This window comes from Drosophila montana, unplaced genomic scaffold (assembly GCF_035044405.1).
Source record: "Drosophila montana isolate Dmon_TW-CO22-7 unplaced genomic scaffold, ASM3504440v1 contig_3286_1, whole genome shotgun sequence".
Classification (NCBI taxonomy): domain Eukaryota; kingdom Metazoa; phylum Arthropoda; class Insecta; order Diptera; family Drosophilidae; genus Drosophila; species Drosophila montana.
Genome location: NW_026998170.1, coordinates 557491 through 579787, shown reverse-complemented (window position 1 = coordinate 579787; position 22297 = coordinate 557491). Strand labels below are relative to the sequence as shown.

Here is a 22297-nt window from a genome sequence, read left to right as displayed (position 1 = left end):
ATATTCCACCTATTTACCCAATACCATTTTAGGACTATATAGTAACGAGAACGCAAAATGAGCGCGTAATGCCAATAACATGCTGTTAATGTTATATAAAATCGATAGATTTACGATAGTCGATCGCTATCTGTTAAGACAGGAGTAATACTGCTAATTTAAGAGTTGCCAATCTTTGAAGTAGATATGGCAACATTGTATGCAATAGAACTCTACAAAAAGCAAAGCAACCTAGCCTGCGAAAACAAACGCAAAGCAACAATACAAACACAGGCGAAATCAAATTATAAGACACAGACGTAATATATGCGTGAAAAACTAGCTGGCAACAATAACAGTTGCGTGTGTTAAGCCAAATGTCAAGAAAAACTAGTAAAAAGCGACGCATCAAATAAAAATTTAGTGTTAAGTGCTATTCGACTATGACTTCGGTTATATATGTGGATTTGAGCTCGGATTCGGAGGAGGAGGTAAAAGCGCCAGTGACATCGCCAACGTTCAGCTGGTGTAGAAAAGTACAGTTGTATTTTTAATAGGTTTTGTGCAGTGGTATGCGCTTATTAGTGTGGCGTGCGTGTTTCTATATATGTATTATATGTGCATATGTGCTTGTGTGTGTATATTACAAATTATGTGTACGAATATCTTTTTCGCGCTGCTTTTATTGTTGCTCACATATACAGACGCACACCAGCAACTTGACACGCACACACTTGCACAGCCAATGCTGCCAGTGTTGCCACTGCGTGTGCAGCAGCAACTGCTGCATTTGGAGCGAGTAATTGGAAATGTTAATTATTCTAAATAAAACCAGCTGTCATGCATGTGTGGGTGTGTTTATGTGACATTAGTGTACAATTTACGTCGCAATTTGCTAACTGTTACGGATTTAACATTTGTTTACATGGCTAGGCAAAATAAATGTAACTCTACACTGCATTCAGTGGCGCGCCTTAAAACTCTACACGCATTGTTACTCACACAGCTGCAGCGGCGTTTTTTGTTTGTTTGTTTTGTTTTTAAATGGAATTTAAAATGCAATAGCCAACAGGTCGTTTTTTAATATAATCTTCGTTTGTCTCCAGGGCCCACCTGATGTCAAGCGAGCGCGTCGTGACCAGGCAAGGATGTCCACGCCGAAAGCCCTGCCCACAAAACTGTTGCATATACCAAAAGCGTCTCTTGCAACGCCTGTCACTGGCATCAAAGCAACTCCAACTGCAACGACGACAGCGACAGGAACCGGAACAATAGTAGGAACTTACAGGTACCGAGTTTTTGTTAAGGGGTATAGTAAAGTTTACAATTGCTGAGTTGTAGCTATATATTAATATGATTATTAAGTGATCCGCTCCATCTGACTCCGACATATAATCTTGCGCCAGTCTATGGCGATTTTCTGTTTAATTTATACAACAAGCCCTAGATCGCTTTGCAAAAATCGATAGTCTTTTAACGGGTTAACATTGGTTTGCTTTTTGAAAGTGATAAAATTGTGTTATCGATAACTTACAAAAGAACTTTTTCTTATAGGTCCATGCATATACCCAGCGGCATAACGGTTACCAAGCACAACAACAGCAACGGCAATTTCAACATGTCCACTGCGAAAATCTCGCTGGAGAACAACAATAATAGCAACAGCAACAATAACAACAACAATAATAATAATAACAATACTGTGAATAATAAGCCATTTAAATTGTCGGGTGGCAACTGGACCAAGGCAATAACTGGCACCACAATGGCAACAATCACCAGTGTACCCATCCCCCAGATGCTGACATCCAAAGCGGCACAAAAAACCGCCACACAACTGCACAAGGCGCCGATGAAGCAGAAGGCGGCGACGTTGGGGCAGCAAAAAACTGCGCTACTGCAGCAGCAGAAGCCGTCGACGCCGACGTCCCTGCAGCAACAGCAGCAGCTGCAGCCGAAGCCAACACTGACGATGTCAATGCTGCACCTGCAACAGCAGCAAAAGCCGTCGACGCCAACGTCCGTGCTGCAGCTGCAACAGCAAAAGACGCCGACGTCGACGCCCATGCAAATGCAACACCAGCAGAAGCCGTCCACATCGATGTCGCCATTGCAATTGCAGCAACAGCAAAAGACGAAAGCGCCGACGCCGCCCTTGACGCCACAAAAGCCAATGTTACAACAACCGCGGCTTATAAAGCCGAAGGCTCTGCCAGGTCCACAGCTGTCGTTGACAAAAAAGCTGCCCGTTAAACTAAAGCCGCAAGCAGCACAGCGTTTGCCCACACTGCAAAAGATGCCGTCGACAATGACGCTAACGTCGCCCGCGCTGCTGCAGCCGAAGGCCGGGCAATTGCCATCGCCGGCACAGAAGCTGCCACCGCCGGCGCACAGTGGCAACAGCAACGTGATGGTGCACAAACAGAAGCAGCAGCAGCTGTCGTTGACGTCGACGTCAACGCTTGCACCGCCACCGCCGGCGCATCATTCGACAGGCAGCACGCCGCCGCAGCTGGCGAAGCTAACGCCAATGCCTATGCTGAGCAGGCTGAATGTGGCGCTGTCCAATCCCGCTTACAACAACAGTGCAGCCCGCACGTTGCCATACAAAATGAAAACAACAACAGCAACGGCAACAACAACAGCCATGCGAAGCGTGCAGCCCAGCAGCAGCAGCAGCATAACATCCTCCACGCCCATGACGGCTGGCGCTACGCCGCCCCTTCGTTTGCTAGCCACGCCTCCGCACTGTGCTGCGGCGCTGAATGAGCCGCTGTTACTCAATCTGCCGCCCACCACGAGCATAACGCCACAGCTGACGCCAACAACGACGCCGCCGCCGGCCGCAGCGCCAGCTGCAGCAGCAGCAAAAATAACATTTCCCGGCGCCAGCATATCGCCTGTGCAAAAGCCCGCAGCCAAGCGCGTGCAGCCTATAACGGTGCTCAAGAAGTCGGATGACGAGTGGCGCAGGCATCTTGCCCAGCAGCAGCTGCAGGAACTGAAGCAAAAAGATAGGCAGAACTCCACGCCCACCATAGTGCTAGTGGAATCGCCGCCAACAACGCCGCCCACAGAAAAAGTGGAAAATGAGCAGACCAAGCGTAAGACGCCGCCTGCTGCAGTTGCTCCACCTGCTGCGCCAGTCGCAACAGCTGTGTCCGCGGCAAAAGCCTCGCCAGCAGCTGCAACAGCAACACGTGCGCCCCTCGTGCCGGAGTATACAGCACTGCTGCAACTGTGTCGCGAGCTGGACAAGTCGGAGGACATGGAGCGTCTGATTGAGATTAAATTGCTGAAATATTATTACAGTGTGCATGAGAATTTTGTGCGTTCGCGCGGCTTTCGCAAGCAATTGGAGCAGGCCATGGAGCGTATGCGCAATGAGCCGGATATGATTTATGTGCATCTCAAGTGTATCGTCGATGAGCTGAAGGTGCGACGCAAGGCCAAGGTTGTCGAGCTGCCGATGGACGAGGCGCCGCCGACTGAAGAAAAGGCAGCAGCGCGAATTCCAGCGACAGCAACAGCAACAGCGCCAGCTGGAGCCGCAACAGCAGCTGAGATTAAGACAGCGGAGCCAGCTCCGGCGGCAGCACCGACAACAACACCCAGCACGGGCAATAAACGCAGCGATGAGCGCATCCGGAAACTCAATCGAACATTGTACACTATAACGAAACGTATTAGCGCCTTGGAGGAGGCGGATGTCGATTGGAATGACGATGATGATTCCAGTTATCTGCAGGTGGAGCGCTACAAGAAGCGCGCCTGTCAGATCTATGAGAAAATCTGTGATCTAACCGGTGAAAGTAAAAGCGCCCATCGCCAGATGAAGCAGCCCATATTATTTAAGGATACACCATATCCGCAATTTAATCGCACACTTTCCGCGTTTGTCAATCGCATGCATGAATTTCCCGATTACCACGACGTGCTCCAGCTGCTCGAGCATTGCAATAAGGAGAAGAATCTGGGCCTGGCTACATTCGAAATGAAGCGCATAGGTAGGATGGATCTATTTTTGATCTTTAAATGCAAATCTAATCTCTATAATTAACTCCACTTTGCAGCTCATGATGCCTTCGTCAAGGTGGGTCGTCTGCTGCAAGCGAGGCGCAAGACTGATCTTTACGAGACCGTCACACATTTTACGGCCAATGCCAAGGATCCGGCGGCCTCGGATGCCGCTCTACTGGCCAAGCTGAACGAGAACAACAAGAAGCAAACTAAAATAAGTGATATACTGGAAAAGTGAGTGTATATTTTTGTAGGTGCTGTTGAACCCAGCTAATCCGAAAACCGTTTGCAGATTTGCGCGCGAGCAGGATCTCACCACAGAGGAGCAGCGCGAGGCGCGACTCAAGGAGAAACAGCTACAGGCAACAGCGGCAGCAGCAGAAGCAGCAGCGGCGCCGACGACGGCCAATGATACAGCCAAAGCTGCCGGCGATGATGATGACAAGCCCTGCACTAGCGCGCAGGCGGCGCAAGCAGCCCAGGCGCAGGCTCAAACAGCGCAAATCGTGTTGACCAATGGCCTACAAAAGCATCGGGACAGCGAGCACGAGAGCGACAGCGATGAGGAGGATGAGGATGATGAAACGGATGAGGATGTCGATGCCTTTGTGGACAACTTCAAAGCAAATGGCGAAATAAGCGATGCAGAGTCCGAAACGGAAGCGAATGCAGCACCAAAGACATCTGCCGCGGCGGCTGCTCATGTGATAGTTAATAATATAACGAGAGTCAAGACTGCTGAGTCCAGCCCCAAGGTTGCAAATAATGATATTAATGTTGATATTGTTAATGAGAATGCGGCTGCCAAGACGCTGCCCAATGGCAAGCTAAAGGATGCATCTGCTCCCCATACGCTAAAGGTCATGTCCGTTTCTAGTCTAAATGCCACTCTATACGCCAGCAGTAGCAACAACAAAAACAACAACAACAATAATAAGAACAAGAGCAACATTAGCAGCCCAGAGCAGCCGCAGCAGCAGCAGCAGCAAAAGAAACAACAAATCTTAATAGACACAGAAATTATCATTTCGGATGAGGAATCATAGATGTTTTTTCTACCGTTACACCATTTTCCATCACATCAGCAAAATGTTAGTTTATGTTTTTAGTTAGAATTTATTTATTTATCTCATATAGCGCACAGTTTGTTATACTTCCATTTACTTTATACGTTGTTTTGCATTCAGTGAATTGAATTACATCTGTATTTTATGTATCATATATTATGTATCATTTATTTTCCATATTATGCAGCACTTTGTGGATGCTGTGCTATATCCTAAGGTTTTTACGTGCGCAAAAAATGCTTGGATAGTGTAAATATGAAATGCAACTACTATTAATTAAGTGTATGTTTTAAAAAAACACTAATGACATAAGAAATAAATGAAAATTAAAAATAAGTCACCCAGTTTTTCGGTTTCATTAATTATTTATCTTTTTTTAGGATTGGATTATAAACAGTTTTTATTTTCTCAGCTAACATTTTCTATTTAACAGGTGTTATACATTTTTTTATTTTTAAAGTAATAAACTTCTTTTTTTCTAATTTTAATTTACATTTTTGATCAACTTTGTTTACTGTTTCGAAGCAGCCTGGAGCCCCTCCAGCAGGTACGTGGTTATCGGGGAGTTATCGATGACAGTCTCTTCGATAATATCGAAGTGGTCGTACTTATCGAAAAGCTTAAATGTTACGTTAAAGCCGCCATCTTGCAATTTCTTGGCAAAAGCGCGACTTTGCTCTATGAACGTGACGCTCTCGTGCTCTGCCGATATAACATGCGACTGGACGCCAGACCAGGATGAGCTATCGGCTTGCCACGGCCACAGCATGGGCGAAAGCTGCTTGGCACTTTCTGCGTTCAGTCCGAAAATATTGCTGGGGTTGACCGGTTCCAATTGCCAAAGTTCGCGCAGATCATAAACGCCGCAAATGAAGAACAAGACGCGCACTTTTTGGCGTCGCTCCTCGGAAATCAGGGCCGGAATGTGTAGCAATTGGGCCAGAAGGTGTCCACCAGCTGAATGACCCGCAAAACTAATCTCCGTAGTTCGCGTTTGCTCGGCATAGTCGAAAATCCATATCAAAAATGCGGTAAACTGCTCGAGCAGCTCCTCCAAAGTTACCTGCGGGCAGTTGTTATAGTCCATGACGGCGACGCGATAGCCACGACGCACGAGAGGAGCAACAATGGAGCAGGAATAGGATTTGTCCAGCATTTGCCAATAGCCGCCATGGACATAAACAAAGAGCGGCGAGGGCTCTGATGCTCCGTCTTTATAGAAAACATCGACTAGTTGTCGATCATCCGAGCCTCCATATCGCAAATTATGAACTTTGATGCCATATTTGGTTGTGAGTTCGTCGGAATCTTTTTTGATAAGTTGATAAGACATGTTAATGAAAACATATGCTAATTTGTATTTAGCTTAGACTTACGCTGCTTTGTCACTTGCAGAAAATTGTCTTGTACAGCGATATTGGGCTCCGGCTGATCTTGGAATCTTACTGTGTGATAACTGGGAAAATATTCACGCACTAAATCTACGTTTTTCTCATTAGGATTGTACATGATGATAAGCCGACGCTCTACGCTCAACTGCAAAAACTGCCGTTAAGTATCGGGTATTCATTTACATATTTGTATAGGTAAGCAAACCTGTTTTTTAGCAATTGCAAAAATTTGTTTGTGGTTTTATTACCAGGTAAACGGGCGTTATTTTTTTGCAATTCCTTTGATCTTCAATTCTTATTAGAGTTGAGTACTTCAAATGAACTAGTTCCGCAAAAATAAAAACTTGCCACCATATTTTCGTCCAAGCAGCTGGCAGCATTTTTCAACAAGGTGGCAGCACTGCAACTGAAAAGCCAACTCAGCTTCCAGTTTATAATTTATTTTGTCAGTAAAACATTACAAATTTGTTATTAATAATGAGCAGATCACAACAAAACGATGAGGACGTCAACTCGGCGCTGTTCGATGCACGCAATGAGTATTACATTGGCAATTTCATGGGCTCCATAAACTTTGTGCTGCCGGAGCAGGGCACGGCAGGTGCCGAACTGTTGTCTTACATGTATTTGTCATATTTGGCCATCGATTCGGGTCGCATTATAGCCTCGGACATCAAGGAGAATACCACGACACCGCTGCTAGCGCTGCGTCTGGTGCACGAAGCCTTCGAGCAGCCGTCACGCACCGAGGAGCTGTTGGAGAAGCTCACCGACAAGGTGGCCAGCGACGAGGATGAGACGAACATTTGGCACATCGCCACAGCCATTGTCTACTGCTACGATGGACAGTTTGAGAATGCTCTGAAGATATTGCATGGCTCCAATAATCTCGAATCAATGGCATTGTCGGTTCAATGTCTGTTGCGCTTGCAGCGTGTGGATCTGGCCAAGCAGTTGGTGGCCAAAATGCAGGAGATCAGCGATGATGCGACACTAACACAGCTGGCACAGGCATGGGTTGCGCTGGCACAGGGTACCGAACAGATGCAGGATGCATTCCATATCTATCAAGAGTTCTGTGAAAAGTTTAAGCCCACCCCGGCGCTACTCAATGGTCAGGCAGTGGTGCACTTGGGCCTGGAACGTTACGAAGAGGCCGAAGCTGTGCTGCGTGAGTCGCTTACCAAAAAGCATAATGATTACGATACCCTAATCAACATGATGGTACTCTCGCACTTGACGGGCAAATCAACGGAAACGATTACACGCTACTGGGAGCAGCTGAGACAATTCTATCCAAAGAGCGATTTCGTCATCGATCTGGACAAGAAATCCGCCGAATTCGACAGGCTCTGCTTGGAGTATGAGCCGAGCAGCGAGCAGCTGCTTACAGTCTAAATAAAATCATTTCCAAAATATTACATTCATGTATAAAACTTTATATGTATATGCATTAAATTACATTACAAATTTATTAGAGATATATATAAGCTAGTCTTCAGTACTCTAATAGCTGGGGGTTGAAAAAATTCGGTTAAATTGTGGATCATTTTGATTGGTGGCCTTGCAACTTACTTTTGTTTGAAACCATATTTTTTACGCTCATAGAACAAATCTGTCTTTGAGCTGCCCAGATTGACAATCTTGGGGCAACCATCGCGCTGTGAGTGAACATTTTAAATTTTTATTTTGAAATCCAGGGCAAATGTATTTATATGTTTCTACTCACATCCTTCTCCTGTATGGTGCAGGATTTGCAGTAGTAGGCATCGGAGACGCCGGGTCCGCCGCAAATAACACAACGTCCCTGATACGAGCCATAGTTGCACTCATCACAGATGCGCACCAAGGTGCAGGGGCGCACGTACGAGTCACAAATTACACATTTTCCATCATCCTTTTCACAGAGCCGGCCAATGGCTGCACGTGAAAACCAAAACATTAACATACATTGTTACACACAAAATAGCTGCATGTTGTGCGACTTACCCACGCCGGGTTGCTTGCGGCAGAAAATCAAATCGGGATGATGCTTTGCCATGTTTAAATAGTACTATTTAATGTATATTCAAGCTAAATAACAAATCTGCGTTTACCAAGATAATAGCTGCTTTTCGTGTTGATGGCAGTGTGACCGTCTGGCAGTTAGAAAATATAACCTAAGCGAACGACACGACATTACATCAACGTGTTTTTGCTGCACTCGTTTTTTGTACACACAACAAATTCTGGCATGGAAAACAGGCGTAAGATTATTCAACAATGGAATATTTGTTTTTATATGTAATTATCGCGCCAAATAGGTTTTAGCATTATCAATATACTGTTTCACACCTTGCAACAATCACTGCAAATACTCTTTTAGAAAATACCAAATGATTTTTGGTAACACCGTACAATCAGCTGTTTTCCTTATTTTCTGTATACAACATTGTAAAAAAGTGCATAAAGCAAAATGCAGTTTAATTAAAACAAGTAAAACTGATAAATACATATTAAAATATTGAATTAAGTGCTGTAAAATGTCCCAAGTGACGTCGTCGACGACGCAAAGTGCCGCTGCCGCCCAAGCGGGCAGCAGACGTGTGCCCAACAACGATGCAGGCGTCTGCGTGGGTGTCGGTGGCGTTGGCTATGGTGAAACCGAATGGGAGGCGCGCGAGGTAAGCTAAAGAAAAATAAGAAAATATATATGCATGAATATATACATAAATGCCGTATAATCAACAGTCGCAGCGCCAACGGGAATTGCACGAAGCGCGCGCGAGAGCCGCCCAAATGGAAAAGACAATGAAGTGGTGGTAAGTAAAGATAGGTGGAAGATGTGCCGGTAGATGTACTCTTGCAAAGGGTATTATAATTTTCTCAACATATATATATCAAGCTAGAATGATACATTAGCAACGCCAAGTATATTTAGTTGCAATTGTCTGTTAAAATACTGTCAGGTCAAAGTCAGCCAGCAAACTATACCATGTAGCTGCAATGGTAAAGATATGTGGAAAAGAGTATTAAATCTTCGGCACCCCGGAGACTACTGTTCTTTCTTGCTAATTAATATACTATATTACCTTCCCACAGGTCCGATTGCACTGCCAACTGGCGCGAAAAATGGAGTAAGGTGAGGTTGCCATGGTGCCCGTTGTATCAATATGGTTGGTTGTTTAATCACACAAAATATTATTTTGCAGGTGCGCAACGAACGCAATAAAGCGCGAGAGGAATCCAAACAGTTGAATCTTAAACTGGACGTAGCCATGAAGGAGGCACATTCACTAAAGCGTGAGAAAAATGATCTGGAGGTGCAGATTACACAGTTGAAGAAGGAAATGGAAAAAGTACATTCCCTGATGATGAAACATGCTGGACAATTCAATCGCACCGACACAAACGAGGACGCCGAGGCGAATGGACGTGATGCCAATTGTTCGCCAGATATATCATCAGATGGCTTAAAAAACGTGAACAGTGAGGATGGTTTGGTCACCAAGCTGCCCAACGATGTCAAGGATCTGGATATTGAGGAATTTGCGTTGAAGGGCGCTATGCCCAAGCATTTGAGCGACTTGGAAGCTGCTGCCGCTGAGGAAAAACGCCTAATACAACAGCTGTCCAAAGACGACTTCGACGAAGATTATTTGCTGCAAAAGATATCCATGCTGCAGCTGCGGTTAGATGAGGCGCAAAAAACGCTGCAGGCAGAGCGAGAGTACGTTTAGAAAAGCAGGTCATATTAGTAGCTAAGAATTTATTAATTGAAACTACATTTTTCGATTACAGTGAAAAGCACGAGCTGCACAAGAGCATAGAGAAACTGGCGCTGGAACTGCAGGATGTGCGTGGACGACAGGATGAGTTGCGCTCTGCAAAGCAAGAAGCGGTGCGTGAGCTTCTAACATTGCAGGTAAGTAAGTTAATTTGAACTGGCCAATCTAGCGATATATATATAAAATATTTGTTCTGAGTGGTAAAAATTTAAATTTGGTATCAAAGATCTTACGAAAAATGCAATCGACATATAAAGAAATAAGCAATTAATATTTTTTTTTCTATTCAGGAACAACATCGCGCCGAGATGCGCATTGTGAACAACTCATTGCAAGAGGAAATTGCTGCACGCGAGAATCTGGAACGTCGGTATGGCTTAACTTTCGGGCAAGCTCTTAAACACTTGGTTAATCATTTTACTTTTCCAGACTCAGCGAGCTGCGCACAGAGCTCGAGCATTTGCAGGCTGAAAACGCATCGGAGTGGGGTAAGCGCGAGCGCTTGGAATCCGAAAAGCTGGCGCTGGAGCGGGATAATAAAAAACTGCGCGCCGAACTGCGTGATTATCAGGAGCGCTCGGATCGCAAATGCCGACCCATGCAGGCCAACGACGTAGAGTTACGAGCGCTGCAGCAGGAGCTTTCGGAGCGCAACAAGGAAATCAGCGAGGTCAAAATGTCGCATGCCAAATTAAAGAAGTTACTCGCCGAGACCAACACGGAACTGGGGCATGCGGTGCGACGTGCGGAGCAATATGAAGCGGAGGTAAGTTAAGTTAGCAAAATGTTTACATCGATTCTCCTTAGTTAAGCCCGCCATGTTCTATGGAAGCTTCAATTGGAAGAGTGAAACAAATCTTTTTTTTTTCAATTTAAAGAGTTTCGTCAAAGTAGTTCATTTAATTAACATCTCAGCCGATTTCAGGAAATTTCTATCGCACTAGGAAAGGCATCTTCGACTCCTTAAAATACAAGTATTGCTCAATAATAAACGAGTTTATTGTCTGTTTCGAAAGCTTTGTCCGTCTAAATGCAGCTGGAAGCGTAAGACACTTGCCTGGGTTAGAGTTTTCGAGTTAGTATTTGTTTCGGTTGCATCCGTTTGTTCTTTAATATAAAATTCGATTTAATACTAGGAAAGTGTTAACATCTCTTGGCAAATAACGAATTGAATATTGCTTTTATTTTGTTTGCCTAGCTAAATTTATAAACTAGAAACATAGATAAATGCCCGAGTTAGCTTTAATTGGCAAACGCCGCCAAGCCGGTAATGGCACGTCCAAGGATCAGGGCGTGAATATCATGAGTGCCCTCATAGGTGTTCACCGATTCCAGATTCATGACATGCCGGATCACATGGTACTCATCGCTGATGCCGTTGCCGCCGAGCATGTCGCGCATATGACGCGCTATGTCCAGCGCTTTGCCGGCATTGTTGCGCTTTAGCAGCGAGATCATCTCGGGCGTATGGAGTTTGCGGTCCTTGAGGCGACCCACATGCAGGCACGCCTGCAGACCGAGCGCTATTTCCGTTGTGGCATCAGCCAGTTTCTTTTGGATCAGCTGATTGGCGGCCAGTGGTCGTCCAAATTGCTTGCGATCCAGCGTATATTGACGCGCCGTTTCCACACAGGCCTCCGCTGCACCCAGTGCCCCCCAGGCAATGCCATAACGAGCGTTGTTCAGGCAATTGAACGGTGCGCTAAAGCCAACGGCGTTGGGCAGCAGCAGGTCCTCGGGCACGTGTACATCATCCATCATTATCATGCCCGTGGGCGAGGCACGCAGCGAGAACTTGCCTTCAATCTTGGGCGTGTCCAGGCCCTTGCCAGACAATTTCCGATCGATAATAAAGCCGCGCAGCTTACCATCCTCGCACTTGGCCCACACGATTATCACATCGGCAATGGGCGCACTCGTTATCCACGTCTTCGACCCATTCAGTATGTAGGTTTTAGTTTTGCTGTCGTATTTAGCGCGGGTTTCCATGCCAGCCGGATCGCTACCATGGTTCGGTTCGGTGAGACCAAAAGCACCTGAAGGTTTATTGATTTGAAATGGAATATTAGTTAAACATATTTTGAGAAATTGGTTTTAAAATATAAATTCCCTTAAAACTTGCTGAGGAAACCTTTTTCAATTCATTTTATACCCTTGTAGAGTGAATTATAATTTTGTAATGAAGTTCTTGTAGAAATAACTTTTTTGTTTAACAAGATATCTTCGCCAACACCCACATTTTCTATTTAAACTATGCTGTTTATGTATGTGCCAATTCTAATCACAATCGCAGTACTATATTATTAATATTTATAGGAGAAATCGGTCGAAAAATAAGCTATTGTGTGGCGAAATATTCTGTTTTCCAAGCTATTTTTATCTAACTCAGCATTTACGAGCTTTGATTGTATACAAGGGTATTACATATTCGGCGTGCCAAAGATATTATACTTTTTTGTTACATTTATGTAAATGATTGCCTGAGCTTAATTTTTCAAGTCTATTACCTAAAAATATTTTATTTTCATTTATTTTATTTGTTACAAAACGAGCTCTAAAAAACAAGCGAGCGACCAGCGAATTATCAATTCCAAAATTTTCACTTTCTAAACATAGATATCACAGAGTATTTAAGCTTCGACGTTGCTGATCAATTTTTTGTTTGTGTTTGCAATTCTCTCTTTTGGTTTTTTTCCGCTCACTTATCACACAAACACACAAGAGAGTAAGAGAGAGTGAGAGAGCTTTTTCCAAAGCTAACACAGAGTTGTTTGCTGTCATCTGCTGTCATTGAATTCTTCACCCCCTCTCTTTGCACTACACACGCGTTCAACTTGTTTACTTCAGTTTGTTGTTATGGGCCCCCCACTATCCCATTGCCTCCACCTCCCTCTGTTTAATCTCAATCTTATCAATGCTGATAAACAGCAAATCTTTAAAATGTATGCTTAAAATAAAAAAAAAACAGGTGATCGCGATGGACAGTTTATGGAGATGAATGTAGCTTGTAAATATGTATGTACAGTGTGTACATATTTTTTGGAAACGTTCTCTTACCTATCAGCTTGCCCTGCGCCATGCTTGGCAAATATTTTTGCTTCTGCTCATCGGAACCATAATCATAGATGGCGCCCATTGCCAGGGAGCTTTGCACGCTCACCGCGGAACGATAGGCGGAATCGACGCGTTCCACCTCGCGCGTGAGCAGACCGTATGCAACATTGGAGACGCCGGCACAGCCATAGCCCTCCAGTGTGCAGCCCAGTACGCCGAGGCTGCCAATCTCCTCCATGATCTTCTTATCGAATTGCTCCAATCGATTTGCCAGCGTGACGCGCGGCAGCAGCTGTGACTGGCAATAGCCGCGGAATGTATCGCGAACGGCCACCTCATCCTCCGTTAGCTGACTCTCCAAATTGAGCGGATCCTGCCAATTAAATTTGGGTGCACTGCTCGCCTTGGTGCTCGCCAGGCGACGGATGCCGCACGGACGCAGTTTGCTGATTATACTTTGCGCAATCATTTTTTTTTTGCCTGTCTTTGTTGTTTTCTTCGCTTGCCTTAATTATGAAATTTCGCTGGCCGGCTGCACTTGCTCTCCACCGCACGTTCAACTTACGCGCTCGAATTCTGAAGAGAGACTGAAAAAAGCTTTGTGCTGAATAAAAACTACCAGCTGGCAATTGGCTGTTATTGCTGGACTTCTGGCTGCCTGCCTAAGCACTCTCTCTCTCTCGCTCTCTCAATCTGCCGCTGCTTTGTTGTTGTTATTCTTGCCCCCTGCTGGTGCTAATCTCATTCGCATTGTCTTAACAATTTGATTAAACATCGCTGATAATAATTGAAAATAAAAGTATATTGATATAAGTTGGATTTTTTGTAAAATTTACTTAAAATGTTATTATTTAATTACTGCATAAAATATACAAAGAAACATATTTAAGCTTTAAGTTTACGAAATATGTTAAAGAAAATTGCAATTAAACAAATTTAATTTGTATGTTAATCAATTTTGCAATAGTATCTTAAGAAAACAAGTATTTAGATAGACTGTTATTAGTCAAAGAATCCTGGCTAAGAATTAGGATCAGAGATCAGAAAATTCGAGATCTTCGACCTAAAAGGAATCATTTGACTAGTAACTGTATCTTTCTATATTGATAATATAATATTTAAAAGGAATCATTAAACTTTTTGCAAAAAGAGAAAATTTTTTTTTTTTTTTTTGTAGAGAAATTAGTAGCTCAATTATCAATGCTGAAATACTTATAAAAACTTTTCTTAACACTGTTTTTAAATATATTGAGTTTATTTTTGGCTCCTATATTTGCCTATTAAATTATATTTAAAATATAGAAAATATAAAATATAGATTTTTGACCTGTTTTATCTAAAAGGCTTTAAAAGCTAGTGTCACCAATATTGGATAGATCTAGTAATTTAAGGATGTGTTTATTGTGTCTAATTTGATGTTTGCAGGTAAAGCGTCTACGGCAGCGCGTTGAGGAGCTGAAACGCGAACTGGCCGGCGCCGAGGATGAGCTGGACTCGGCCGTTAACCAAGTGCGGCGGCTGCAGCGCAGCAACGACGAGCTGGTGGGCCAGACGGAGGGTCTGCAGGTGCAGATACAACATTTGCAGAACAGGTGAGCTGTCATCTTGATAGGGAAACCCATTGCAACTAACTGCCCAACTAACATATCATGGTGCTGGTTAAATCCCCACAACTAATCCAACTAAACACTAAAAATAAATTAAGACGCGCACCAAGTCCCCAGCTGCGTGGCATGGGCGGCGTTCAGTTGCGCAACAAAATTGCCGTGGAGCTGCCCAGCGAGTGTTTGCCAAATATAAACGATCTGCGCCAGATCTTTGATGACACCCAGGCGGGCCTGCGCAGCTCGCACAATGGCTGCGATACAGCGGCAGCAGCGGCTCATCATGCCGCCGCCGTGAAGCGCTCCAGCCACACGGAGCGTACTCTGTTGCAGCAACAGCAAAGCAATGCAGCAGCTGCTGCAGCGGCAACAGCAGCAGCAGCAGCAGCGGCGGCTGCGGGTTTTTACGATGCCAAGACAACACATTTCGAGGAAAACATCTTCGAGGCCAAATCGCGCAACTTGGAATTTGAGCGTGCCAAGCAAAAGTTCGATAATCCACATGGACAGCATCATCATCATCAGCAGCAGCAGCATCATCTGAGGCAACAGCAGCGCAGCGCAGCGGGACGTTACAACAGCGCCGGCAGCAACTGCGGCAGCGGCAGCGGCAGCGGGGGCAATCGCGCGAATCTCGCCCTGCCACTGAAATGCATGACCAACAGTGGCGCCACATCCAACAAGGATATGGACATCAATAGGCAGCTGTACGAGCCGCACGACAAGGAACAGACGCATGCGGGCTATGCGCGCAATAGTATTAATTTAGATGGTCTCAAGGTATCCGACGATGAGGTGAGCTCTAACCTGGCTTATTACTAACTTTGGTTTGGTTTTCATTTTCCCCTTAGTATTTGCTTTCGTATTTATTATATTTAACCATTAATTGTGGCACTCTTCTTGCAGACTCCGTAGCTATGGCTCGACAAGTTTACTGCTGGACGATGAAACTGAGGGAAATAGCGATTGAGCTGGAGATATATAAATAGGGAAACAAATAATTCGATATAGTTCGCTGGCAGTTTGTGGTATTACCTATTTATTCATAATTCATAAATTAAGTTTAAAGATGCGTTTATGATAGCTTAATTTGTCTTAAAATATTCTGCAAACATTTTTATTAAACTTCATTTTCAAATTAGTTCTTCCATTCCATCAATATTACTTAAAATAAAACTAAACGTTTTTTGTAAAAATGAAATAACTAGATTTATAATTTATTAAGAAATCAAGTTTACTTTATTAATCTTTGTTGAATTAATCATTGATGAAATTTAACTCTTAATTGTATTTTAATTTCAAATTGAGCAAGCATAAACGCAGATTATATATTAGATATATTATTAGATATATTATATATCTCTTTTTAAGTCTCACAAAGTTGATCTTGTGCAACGATTTATATGCATTTCATTTGCTGACATTTTTTTAATTTGGTTCCTTAGTCATTTTAAAGGCCTATGTAGATTGTATTCATAATCTTCAAATGCCCAAAAAAGAAACAAGAAAATAATACAAGCTTAAATACCCTTGCGGACATATATAAGAATATATTGCGATATATTTATTCACTTACAATAACTCAATTTACGGCCTGTTGTACTTATTGATAGATTATATAGTCCGACGTTGAGGGGATTTATCTTATATGTTATGCTTACGACCAGTTGGTCCGACCTTGCCGACAGAAAATCTTTAAAAATAATAGACAGATACCCGCTGTAAATAAATAACTGAAGTATTTAAACGAGATGAGCCCAATTTTCATCGATTCTTGATCATAGTTGTCTGTTCTTCCAAATCAGTTTATCAGATATACAAATAGTTATCATATTCTAAATAGTTGAACACAATTAAACAGAAGGCTACCTTCGGTTAATCGAAGTTATATTTTTAAATATATCTATATTGGGTAGACAAAACAGAATCATGATTGATTGGGAACAAGCCAATAGAACTTATACTCATTCAAATCTTGAACTTCGCCAACATTTCGCCGCATGCTAGCTTTTAATGCATATTCCATTCACTATATACCCGACTTATATGGTTATATCGAGATCTCCTTAACCCATTGCCTTGCACTAAGTAAATGCACAGCCCCAAAATGACTTTTATACCAGATATACTTACTTACATATACTTACATATAAATTCTACTTTATGCGATACAGGTTATTGAATATATAAATATATATAGTGCCAGAAAAATCAAACAACTTTTATGAGATTGACTCCAACATAAATTTCGATGTGCTTTAAAAATTGCGAGTTTTTGCCGAGTATAATTTGTTTTTTTCTAAGGGAACTGAATTCAAAATAAAATACGTACATTTGTGCCTCTATCCGATAAAATTAAAATTTTGGGCCACTTTCTAGTCTTTGTTTCTATTGGTTTCAGCAAAAATCTCGCAATAAAGCATATTGAAAAGTTTTTGTAAGAATATTAATTGTTAAAATAAAAAATTTACGTATTAATTTATAGCAATATTAGTATTTTACGAATACTCTACTAAATATACTATAAACTTACTGAATAAATAATAATATAATATACATATTTAAACATAAAATCTGTCTATCAAATTTGGCATGTTATAAATAAATTTTGCGCTAATTTTAAACTTAAAATCTGATGAAAACTTTAATTTTAAAGGTAATTGAAACATTGACGAATATATTACATATATTCAATATGTATTCATAAGACTTAATAAAATACTAATTTCCGAAAGACCGAAAGATATAATATAATACAGTTTTAAAAAATATCATACCGAGGAATTGAACGGTTGGTAAAAAGTTTCTATAATGTAAAAATTATACGACACAAAGTAGCCTACAGAGAGGCTTACATAGTATGTCAGTTATCCTTTTGAACACATTCACCAAAATTAATCGTTATTTGGAGAAAAAAGAAAAATAAAAATTTATGTAATCGTAGTTTTTGAACATTATGGTACAGCGAAGCACGAAATTCACCGGCATTTGCATTGCCATTTATTTGGTATATGCGCTATTTGTTTTCTTCATATTACCAATGCTATTGCCCGATCCGGTTACCCTGTCGCGCAACTTACTCGCCCAGCAGACCCGTCACTTGGGCAATCTGACGAACATAACCCTGGAGGCCGGTGGTCAGCCGAAGCGTTCGATATTGGTCACATTTCGTGGCTCGGGAGCAATCGGTTTGCTGGAATATTTATCCCGGCAGCCGGGCTGCTATCATCACTTCTCACCCCTGATCGCGTACAAGCATCGGATCACGGATCTAGCCAAGATTGATCATGCATTGGATGAACTGACTTCGCTCTTCAACTGCGACTACAATAAATCTTTGACCATGCTCAACTACGGCATGCAAACGCCCACATTTCGTAACTTTTATGGGGTGCAGTGGAAGACGTGCGTAACCTATACAACGGAGGTGTGCTCTAAGCCGGAAACCTTGTCGCAAATATGCAAGTTATTTCCGTTCCTTAACATGTCCGTATATAACTTGGGCCTCAAGTTTTTAATGGCACTGCTGGAACGCAAAGAGTGAGTATCTAAAGCGCTTGATTCTACTAAATATATATCGCTCAATTTATATAAAATATATTTCGTAGTCTAAATGTTCGTATACTTCTGCTGGTCCGAGATCCGCGTGCCACAATGGCCTCGCGTTTGAATCGGCTTTGGTGCAGCAATCCGGAGTGCTTCCGGCCGAACGACCTGTGCTCAAATATGGCCGTTGATTATGACATCGCTGAGATCCTTTTAAGAAAACATCCGCAACGTTTTGGGTTCGTTTCGATTACATACTATAATTTAGATCTAAATGAAATTCATAGCCTTATTTGTATTTCGTTTAGAATTGTGCGCTATGAGGAATTAGCGCTCAATCCAACGATTGGATTGAAAGCTATCTTCGATTTCTATGGCCTGCCAACCGAATCTGAAAATGATGTACAGAAATCGAAAGAGAATGGTACTGAAGCGAATGAATCAAATAATATGTATTTCGAAAAGCCTACGCAATGGCAAAATATATTGTCGATCGAGGAAATCATGAATATCCAAGAGACTTGCAAAAGGGCCATGAAACTATGGGGCTATTATCCCATTACAGATAATGAAAAAGAACAGAAGCTTTCCTATAAGCCGTTGAAAAATTTGCCACTTTTTTTGAAGTAGATATGCAGTGCTAATAGCTAAAATTTCAAGTATTGTCTATAAATTTGTAAATTTGTAAATTCATCGATAACAAATGTGATGCCGCCAACAATAACGGCCAAACAGCTTTCCTCTGTTATAACTAGTAGATTTTTTGTTGGTATTTTTTTAGCGCCATTTTATGTGTATTTTGTCGCTACATGCTGTGCGGCCGCACTTTGGCCCCACAGCTGTTCATTCTGTTTTCGCTGCTCTCGGAAAGCTCGCCAGGCGTCGCAACAACAGTTACAATTAGCAATCGGTCGCATAAGAAAGAGCAAAGATTAAAAATAATACGAAATAAAAGAAATTAGAATTTTAACAGTAAATTGCAATGTTTGGCACGTTTTAAAATGTGATATACTGCTGCTGCTGCGCCGTAAGTTTAACGTTGTGCGAGTGTGTGTGCGTGTGTGCGTTCGTGTTTTGTTTATGTGTGAATATGTAAACAAAAGTGCTTAGGCTAAAGTTTAAGCAAATCAGTTTCCAATATATTATTTAAGTGTTAAAGTGTGTGTTCACAATTAAGTTAAGCTAACTCTGCAATACCAAATGAGCACAACGGATCTGGATCTGGAGTCCTGCGCGCTACTGACCGGCGATACTGTCGAAACTGCCGCCGCCGCCGCCGCCGACTCCACAGCCACCGCCTGCTCTAGCAACGCCCCCGCCACTGTCAGGACACGCACTAAGCAGCGCATCAGCTTAAATTCAAAGCGTCGACGCAGCCGCATGTCCCGACGCGCAAATCTCATTGGCATCTGTGGCGTTAGCAGTTTGTGCATACTGCTGCTGATTGCCACCACACAGCACCGCCCGCTGACCTCACCCTTCAGCAGTGGCAGCAGCGGCGCCAGCAGTGGCAGCAGCAGCAGCAGCGCTGCTCTCGCCTCGAATCTGCTGCCACGAAATGGCGTCGGTGGCGGCTATTACGAGCGCCAGCAGCAGCCATCACAAACTGCCGCCACCATTTACAATATGACAGCGACCATAGTGGATGTCCTGGCGGCGCAGCGTGCGCGCATTCTCAATGAAATGGAGAACTTTGAGTATCCGCGCGGCGGCGCTGAGAAACTTAACGATATGACGCCCGAGACCATGGGCACGCCCGTGCGCAGCATTGTCGTGACCAGTTGGCGTTCGGGTTCCACATTTTTGGGTGATATTTTGAATGCCATGCCCGGCAATTATTATCACTATGAGCCGCTGTTGGATTTTGGCATTAAGCAGGTGCGTGATCCTGAGGATCAACAGTTGGCCGTGCAAAATCTAAAGAATCTGCTCAATTGTGATTATGGCGATATGTCCGATTATCTGGAATACGGCAAGACGCACACGTATCTATTCGAGCACAATCAGCGGCTATGGGAAGTCTGCCGCGAATATCCGCGTTTCTGTTGGCGTCCCGCCTTTTTGACGCCCTTCTGCCGCCTGTTTCCCATACAGAGCATGAAGACGGTGCGACTGCGTCTAGCTCAGGCTGAGCAGTTGCTACAGGATCAAAGGTGAGTCAGAAAAGATTATAATTGATTATTTCTAACTAGTTAATACCAAATATAGAGATCCCATTCAAGCTAAGTACAAAGAAAACTCCAAATAAGCATTTTCGAGGGGAACAAAGTATATCTGAATGGGCATGGAAATGGTTTAAACTATTTATTATGGTTAACAGGCAATCAAATTGTGCGATCCCTCGAACGAATATTATTAAATGGAATTAAAACCATCTTTTTTTTGACAATTTACCGTTGCATATAAATATATAATAATATAAAACCATTATTAAATACTAAATTAAAATCAACCAGCAAAATATTGCTAGCTTAGCTAATTGTATTTTTTAAATTCTAAAATTCTAAACGCAGCTGGTCACACCATATTTGTAATTTGCTGGAATATATATTTAATTCAACAATTTATTTGAATTAAATACAAAGAGAGGCTGAGAGAGATATAAGGATAGGGAGAGAGAGGGAGAAAGAGGAGGAGGGGGAGGGGTATGGAGATTTAATCTGATCGCGCATAAAGAAAGTGAAAGGCGATGCCGCATGCGCAAATTGTGCCCTCCCTCTTGACACGCGTCTTTGTCTTTGTCGCTTTTGCTGCTTGTTTGTTATTGCGGTTTCTCTCTGTGCCTTCCCTCTCTTTTTTTCCAAATTCAACTGGTTCGTCGGTTTATTGCTTGTTTTTTCCTCCATCTATGTACCTTATCTCTATTTGACTGTGGTTTGACTTTGGTGTTGAAACTTTAGGAACGAGTATACAAATCTTTATTTGTGTCGAAAAATGAATTCCTGATTATTTTATTTGGATAGAATTTACTTATATTTGCCTATATATTGTACGAATAAAAGATAATAAACGATTGTCTTGTCTTTATTATCTATATCAAATAATTGGGCATTATAGTATATTGGTCATGGAAGTATATAACAACTATCGCAATCAATATTTTCCCTATCAATTTTATGGGCTTGTTTACATATACTTCAGTTGATTTAATTAGTTTCTACGGGAAACACTTGAAATATGGCTACTTGGATTTTCCAATCGTTTTTTGAAAAACCTAAAGACATATAAGCCAATTAGTAATTAACGTGAATTTCGTCTGCATTATGTAGTATTATTTTCAAAGCTCTACAGATAACAGCTTGAGTTATTTTACGATAAGTGAAAACTGATTAATTGTGCTTATTTAAGTTATGCAAGTTGTATTTAATAGGTCAAGAAAACGACTTCTAATCGATATTTAAAAACAAACAATCCCTAATTGCTAATTGAAATTGAATGTGATACAGCAATCAATCATTAAAATTTAGTTAAAATTTCTGGGGAATTTCTGAATAGACCTTTATCTAATCTTTGTGTGGCGCGGGAAATATCCATATAGTAAATCTACTACGAAATAACTTTTTATGCCAACAAAATAATAATATATGTGAGGTGATTTATGTTTAATGATAGCAAGAAACTATTGTTAAAAATCTTCTTTATTACGACTTGAACAACGCATATATTCTGTTTGGTCAAATGGAAAATCCTTTGACTAGATAATCTGAGGAAAACTCGTCGCTGCGCGTATTCGATTTGACCGCAAACAACGTCTCGTTTACATAATTTTCCATTTAAAATCGAAGGCAAACAAAAACAATGTACAAAATCAATAAACTTGTGTAGTTACGTGTGTGTGTGTGTGCATTGGGAGATTCTCGGCAAACAAA

At 42.3% G+C, this 22297-nt stretch overlaps 8 protein-coding genes across 11 annotated transcripts in view; 5 read left to right on the top strand and 3 right to left on the bottom strand.

The window, feature by feature from the left end:
* Positions 1–185: 185 nt before the first annotated feature.
* On the top strand, positions 186–5402 carry Daxx (Daxx-like protein). Of its 3 annotated transcripts, none has more exons than XM_064690863.1 (5): positions 186–515; positions 1086–1267; positions 1534–3986; positions 4053–4233; positions 4292–5402. In XM_064690863.1, the coding sequence occupies exons 1-5, from the start codon at positions 423–425 to the stop codon at positions 5043–5045; spliced, it is 3663 nt and encodes a 1220-aa protein (XP_064546933.1). In that variant the 5' UTR covers positions 186–422; the 3' UTR covers positions 5046–5402. The 3 variants fall into 3 exon arrangements, with proteins under 3 accessions (XP_064546933.1, XP_064546934.1, XP_064546932.1); XM_064690864.1 differs by having other exon boundaries at positions 187–470; XM_064690862.1 differs by lacking the exon at positions 186–515 and adding an exon at positions 710–778.
* Positions 5403–5576: 174 nt separating this feature from the next.
* On the bottom strand, positions 5577–6795 carry KFase (kynurenine formamidase). Its single transcript, XM_064690819.1, has 3 exons — positions 6663–6795; positions 6443–6602; positions 5577–6374 (listed from the first exon to the last, which is right to left on the bottom strand). The coding sequence occupies exons 2-3, from the start codon at positions 6573–6575 to the stop codon at positions 5578–5580; spliced, it is 930 nt and encodes a 309-aa protein (XP_064546889.1). The 5' UTR covers positions 6576–6602; positions 6663–6795; the 3' UTR covers position 5577.
* Positions 6796–6845: 50 nt separating this feature from the next.
* Positions 6846–7931, top strand: epsilonCOP (coatomer subunit epsilon). The gene has a single exon (XM_064690820.1). It carries the CDS (start codon positions 6935–6937, stop codon positions 7853–7855), a length of 921 nt encoding a protein of 306 aa, XP_064546890.1. The 5' UTR covers positions 6846–6934; the 3' UTR covers positions 7856–7931.
* Positions 7876–8607, bottom strand: Phf5a (PHD finger protein 5a). Its single transcript, XM_064690821.1, has 4 exons — positions 8447–8607; positions 8187–8377; positions 8033–8118; positions 7876–7970 (listed from the first exon to the last, which is right to left on the bottom strand). The coding sequence occupies exons 1-4, from the start codon at positions 8496–8498 to the stop codon at positions 7964–7966; spliced, it is 336 nt and encodes a 111-aa protein (XP_064546891.1). The 5' UTR covers positions 8499–8607; the 3' UTR covers positions 7876–7963.
* A 274-nt stretch (positions 8608–8881) lies between these two features.
* Positions 8882–16032, top strand: LOC135434287 (coiled-coil domain-containing protein 102A). Of its 2 annotated transcripts, XM_064690816.1 has the most exons (10): positions 8882–9120; positions 9188–9258; positions 9539–9578; positions 9649–10166; positions 10238–10361; positions 10515–10594; positions 10654–10990; positions 14704–14870; positions 14984–15677; positions 15789–16032. In XM_064690816.1, exons 1-10 carry the CDS (start codon positions 8980–8982, stop codon positions 15795–15797), a joined length of 2181 nt encoding a protein of 726 aa, XP_064546886.1. In that variant the 5' UTR covers positions 8882–8979; the 3' UTR covers positions 15798–16032. The 2 variants fall into 2 exon arrangements, with proteins under 2 accessions (XP_064546886.1, XP_064546887.1); XM_064690817.1 differs by lacking the exon at positions 14984–15677 and having other exon boundaries at positions 8891–9120; positions 15789–16024.
* On the bottom strand, positions 11386–13859 carry LOC135434288 (glutaryl-CoA dehydrogenase, mitochondrial). Its single transcript, XM_064690818.1, has 2 exons — positions 13282–13859; positions 11386–12260 (listed from the first exon to the last, which is right to left on the bottom strand). Exons 1-2 carry the CDS (start codon positions 13745–13747, stop codon positions 11467–11469), a joined length of 1260 nt encoding a protein of 419 aa, XP_064546888.1. The 5' UTR covers positions 13748–13859; the 3' UTR covers positions 11386–11466.
* A 1725-nt stretch (positions 16033–17757) lies between the features above and the next one.
* Positions 17758–19163, top strand: LOC135434327 (uncharacterized). The gene is made up of 3 exons (XM_064690874.1): positions 17758–18422; positions 18491–18667; positions 18737–19163. Exons 1-3 carry the CDS (start codon positions 17839–17841, stop codon positions 19056–19058), a joined length of 1083 nt encoding a protein of 360 aa, XP_064546944.1. The 5' UTR covers positions 17758–17838; the 3' UTR covers positions 19059–19163.
* Positions 19164–19310: 147 nt separating this feature from the next.
* Positions 19311–22297, top strand: part of LOC135434326 (carbohydrate sulfotransferase 4) — a 40463-nt gene continuing 37476 nt past the window's right edge. Inside the window, exon 1 of the mRNA XM_064690873.1 lies at positions 19311–20581. Coding sequence (XP_064546943.1) covers positions 19629–20581 — 953 coding nt within the window. The 5' untranslated portion in view covers positions 19311–19628. The remainder of the gene's footprint in view (positions 20582–22297) is intronic.

What these genes read in the sequence shown, in the direction of transcription:
- Daxx (XM_064690863.1), top strand. Translation starts at nt 423, where the DNA reads ATGACTTCGGTTATATATGTGGATTTGAGCTCGGATTCGGAGGAGGAG. An exon ending in ACAATAGTAGGAACTTACAG is followed by an intron (nt 1,268 to 1,533) that starts GTACCGAGTTTT and finishes TTTTTCTTATAG; the next exon opens with GTCCATGCATATACCCAGCG. An exon ending in ATTCGAAATGAAGCGCATAG is followed by an intron (nt 3,987 to 4,052) that starts GTAGGATGGATC and finishes TCCACTTTGCAG; the next exon opens with CTCATGATGCCTTCGTCAAG.
- KFase (XM_064690819.1), bottom strand. Translation starts at nt 6,575, where the DNA reads ATGTACAATCCTAATGAGAAAAACGTAGATTTAGTGCGTGAATATTTT. An exon ending in TCTGCAAGTGACAAAGCAGC is followed by an intron (nt 6,375 to 6,442) that starts GTAAGTCTAAGC and finishes TTATCAAAAAAG; the next exon opens with ATTCCGACGAACTCACAACC.
- epsilonCOP (XM_064690820.1), top strand. Translation starts at nt 6,935, where the DNA reads ATGAGCAGATCACAACAAAACGATGAGGACGTCAACTCGGCGCTGTTC.
- Phf5a (XM_064690821.1), bottom strand. Translation starts at nt 8,498, where the DNA reads ATGGCAAAGCATCATCCCGATTTGATTTTCTGCCGCAAGCAACCCGGC. An exon ending in CCGCAAGCAACCCGGCGTGG is followed by an intron (nt 8,378 to 8,446) that starts GTAAGTCGCACA and finishes TTTCACGTGCAG; the next exon opens with CCATTGGCCGGCTCTGTGAA. An exon ending in GCACCATACAGGAGAAGGAT is followed by an intron (nt 8,119 to 8,186) that starts GTGAGTAGAAAC and finishes GTTCACTCACAG; the next exon opens with CGCGATGGTTGCCCCAAGAT.
- LOC135434287 (XM_064690816.1), top strand. Translation starts at nt 8,980, where the DNA reads ATGTCCCAAGTGACGTCGTCGACGACGCAAAGTGCCGCTGCCGCCCAA. An exon ending in CGGAGCAATATGAAGCGGAG is followed by an intron (nt 10,991 to 14,703) that starts GTAAGTTAAGTT and finishes TGATGTTTGCAG; the next exon opens with GTAAAGCGTCTACGGCAGCG. An exon ending in ATACAACATTTGCAGAACAG is followed by an intron (nt 14,871 to 14,983) that starts GTGAGCTGTCAT and finishes AAATAAATTAAG; the next exon opens with ACGCGCACCAAGTCCCCAGC.
- LOC135434288 (XM_064690818.1), bottom strand. Translation starts at nt 13,747, where the DNA reads ATGATTGCGCAAAGTATAATCAGCAAACTGCGTCCGTGCGGCATCCGT. An exon ending in GGCGCAGGGCAAGCTGATAG is followed by an intron (nt 12,261 to 13,281) that starts GTAAGAGAACGT and finishes ATAAACCTTCAG; the next exon opens with GTGCTTTTGGTCTCACCGAA.
- LOC135434327 (XM_064690874.1), top strand. Translation starts at nt 17,839, where the DNA reads ATGGTACAGCGAAGCACGAAATTCACCGGCATTTGCATTGCCATTTAT. An exon ending in GCACTGCTGGAACGCAAAGA is followed by an intron (nt 18,423 to 18,490) that starts GTGAGTATCTAA and finishes TATATTTCGTAG; the next exon opens with TCTAAATGTTCGTATACTTC. An exon ending in AAACATCCGCAACGTTTTGG is followed by an intron (nt 18,668 to 18,736) that starts GTTCGTTTCGAT and finishes TATTTCGTTTAG; the next exon opens with AATTGTGCGCTATGAGGAAT.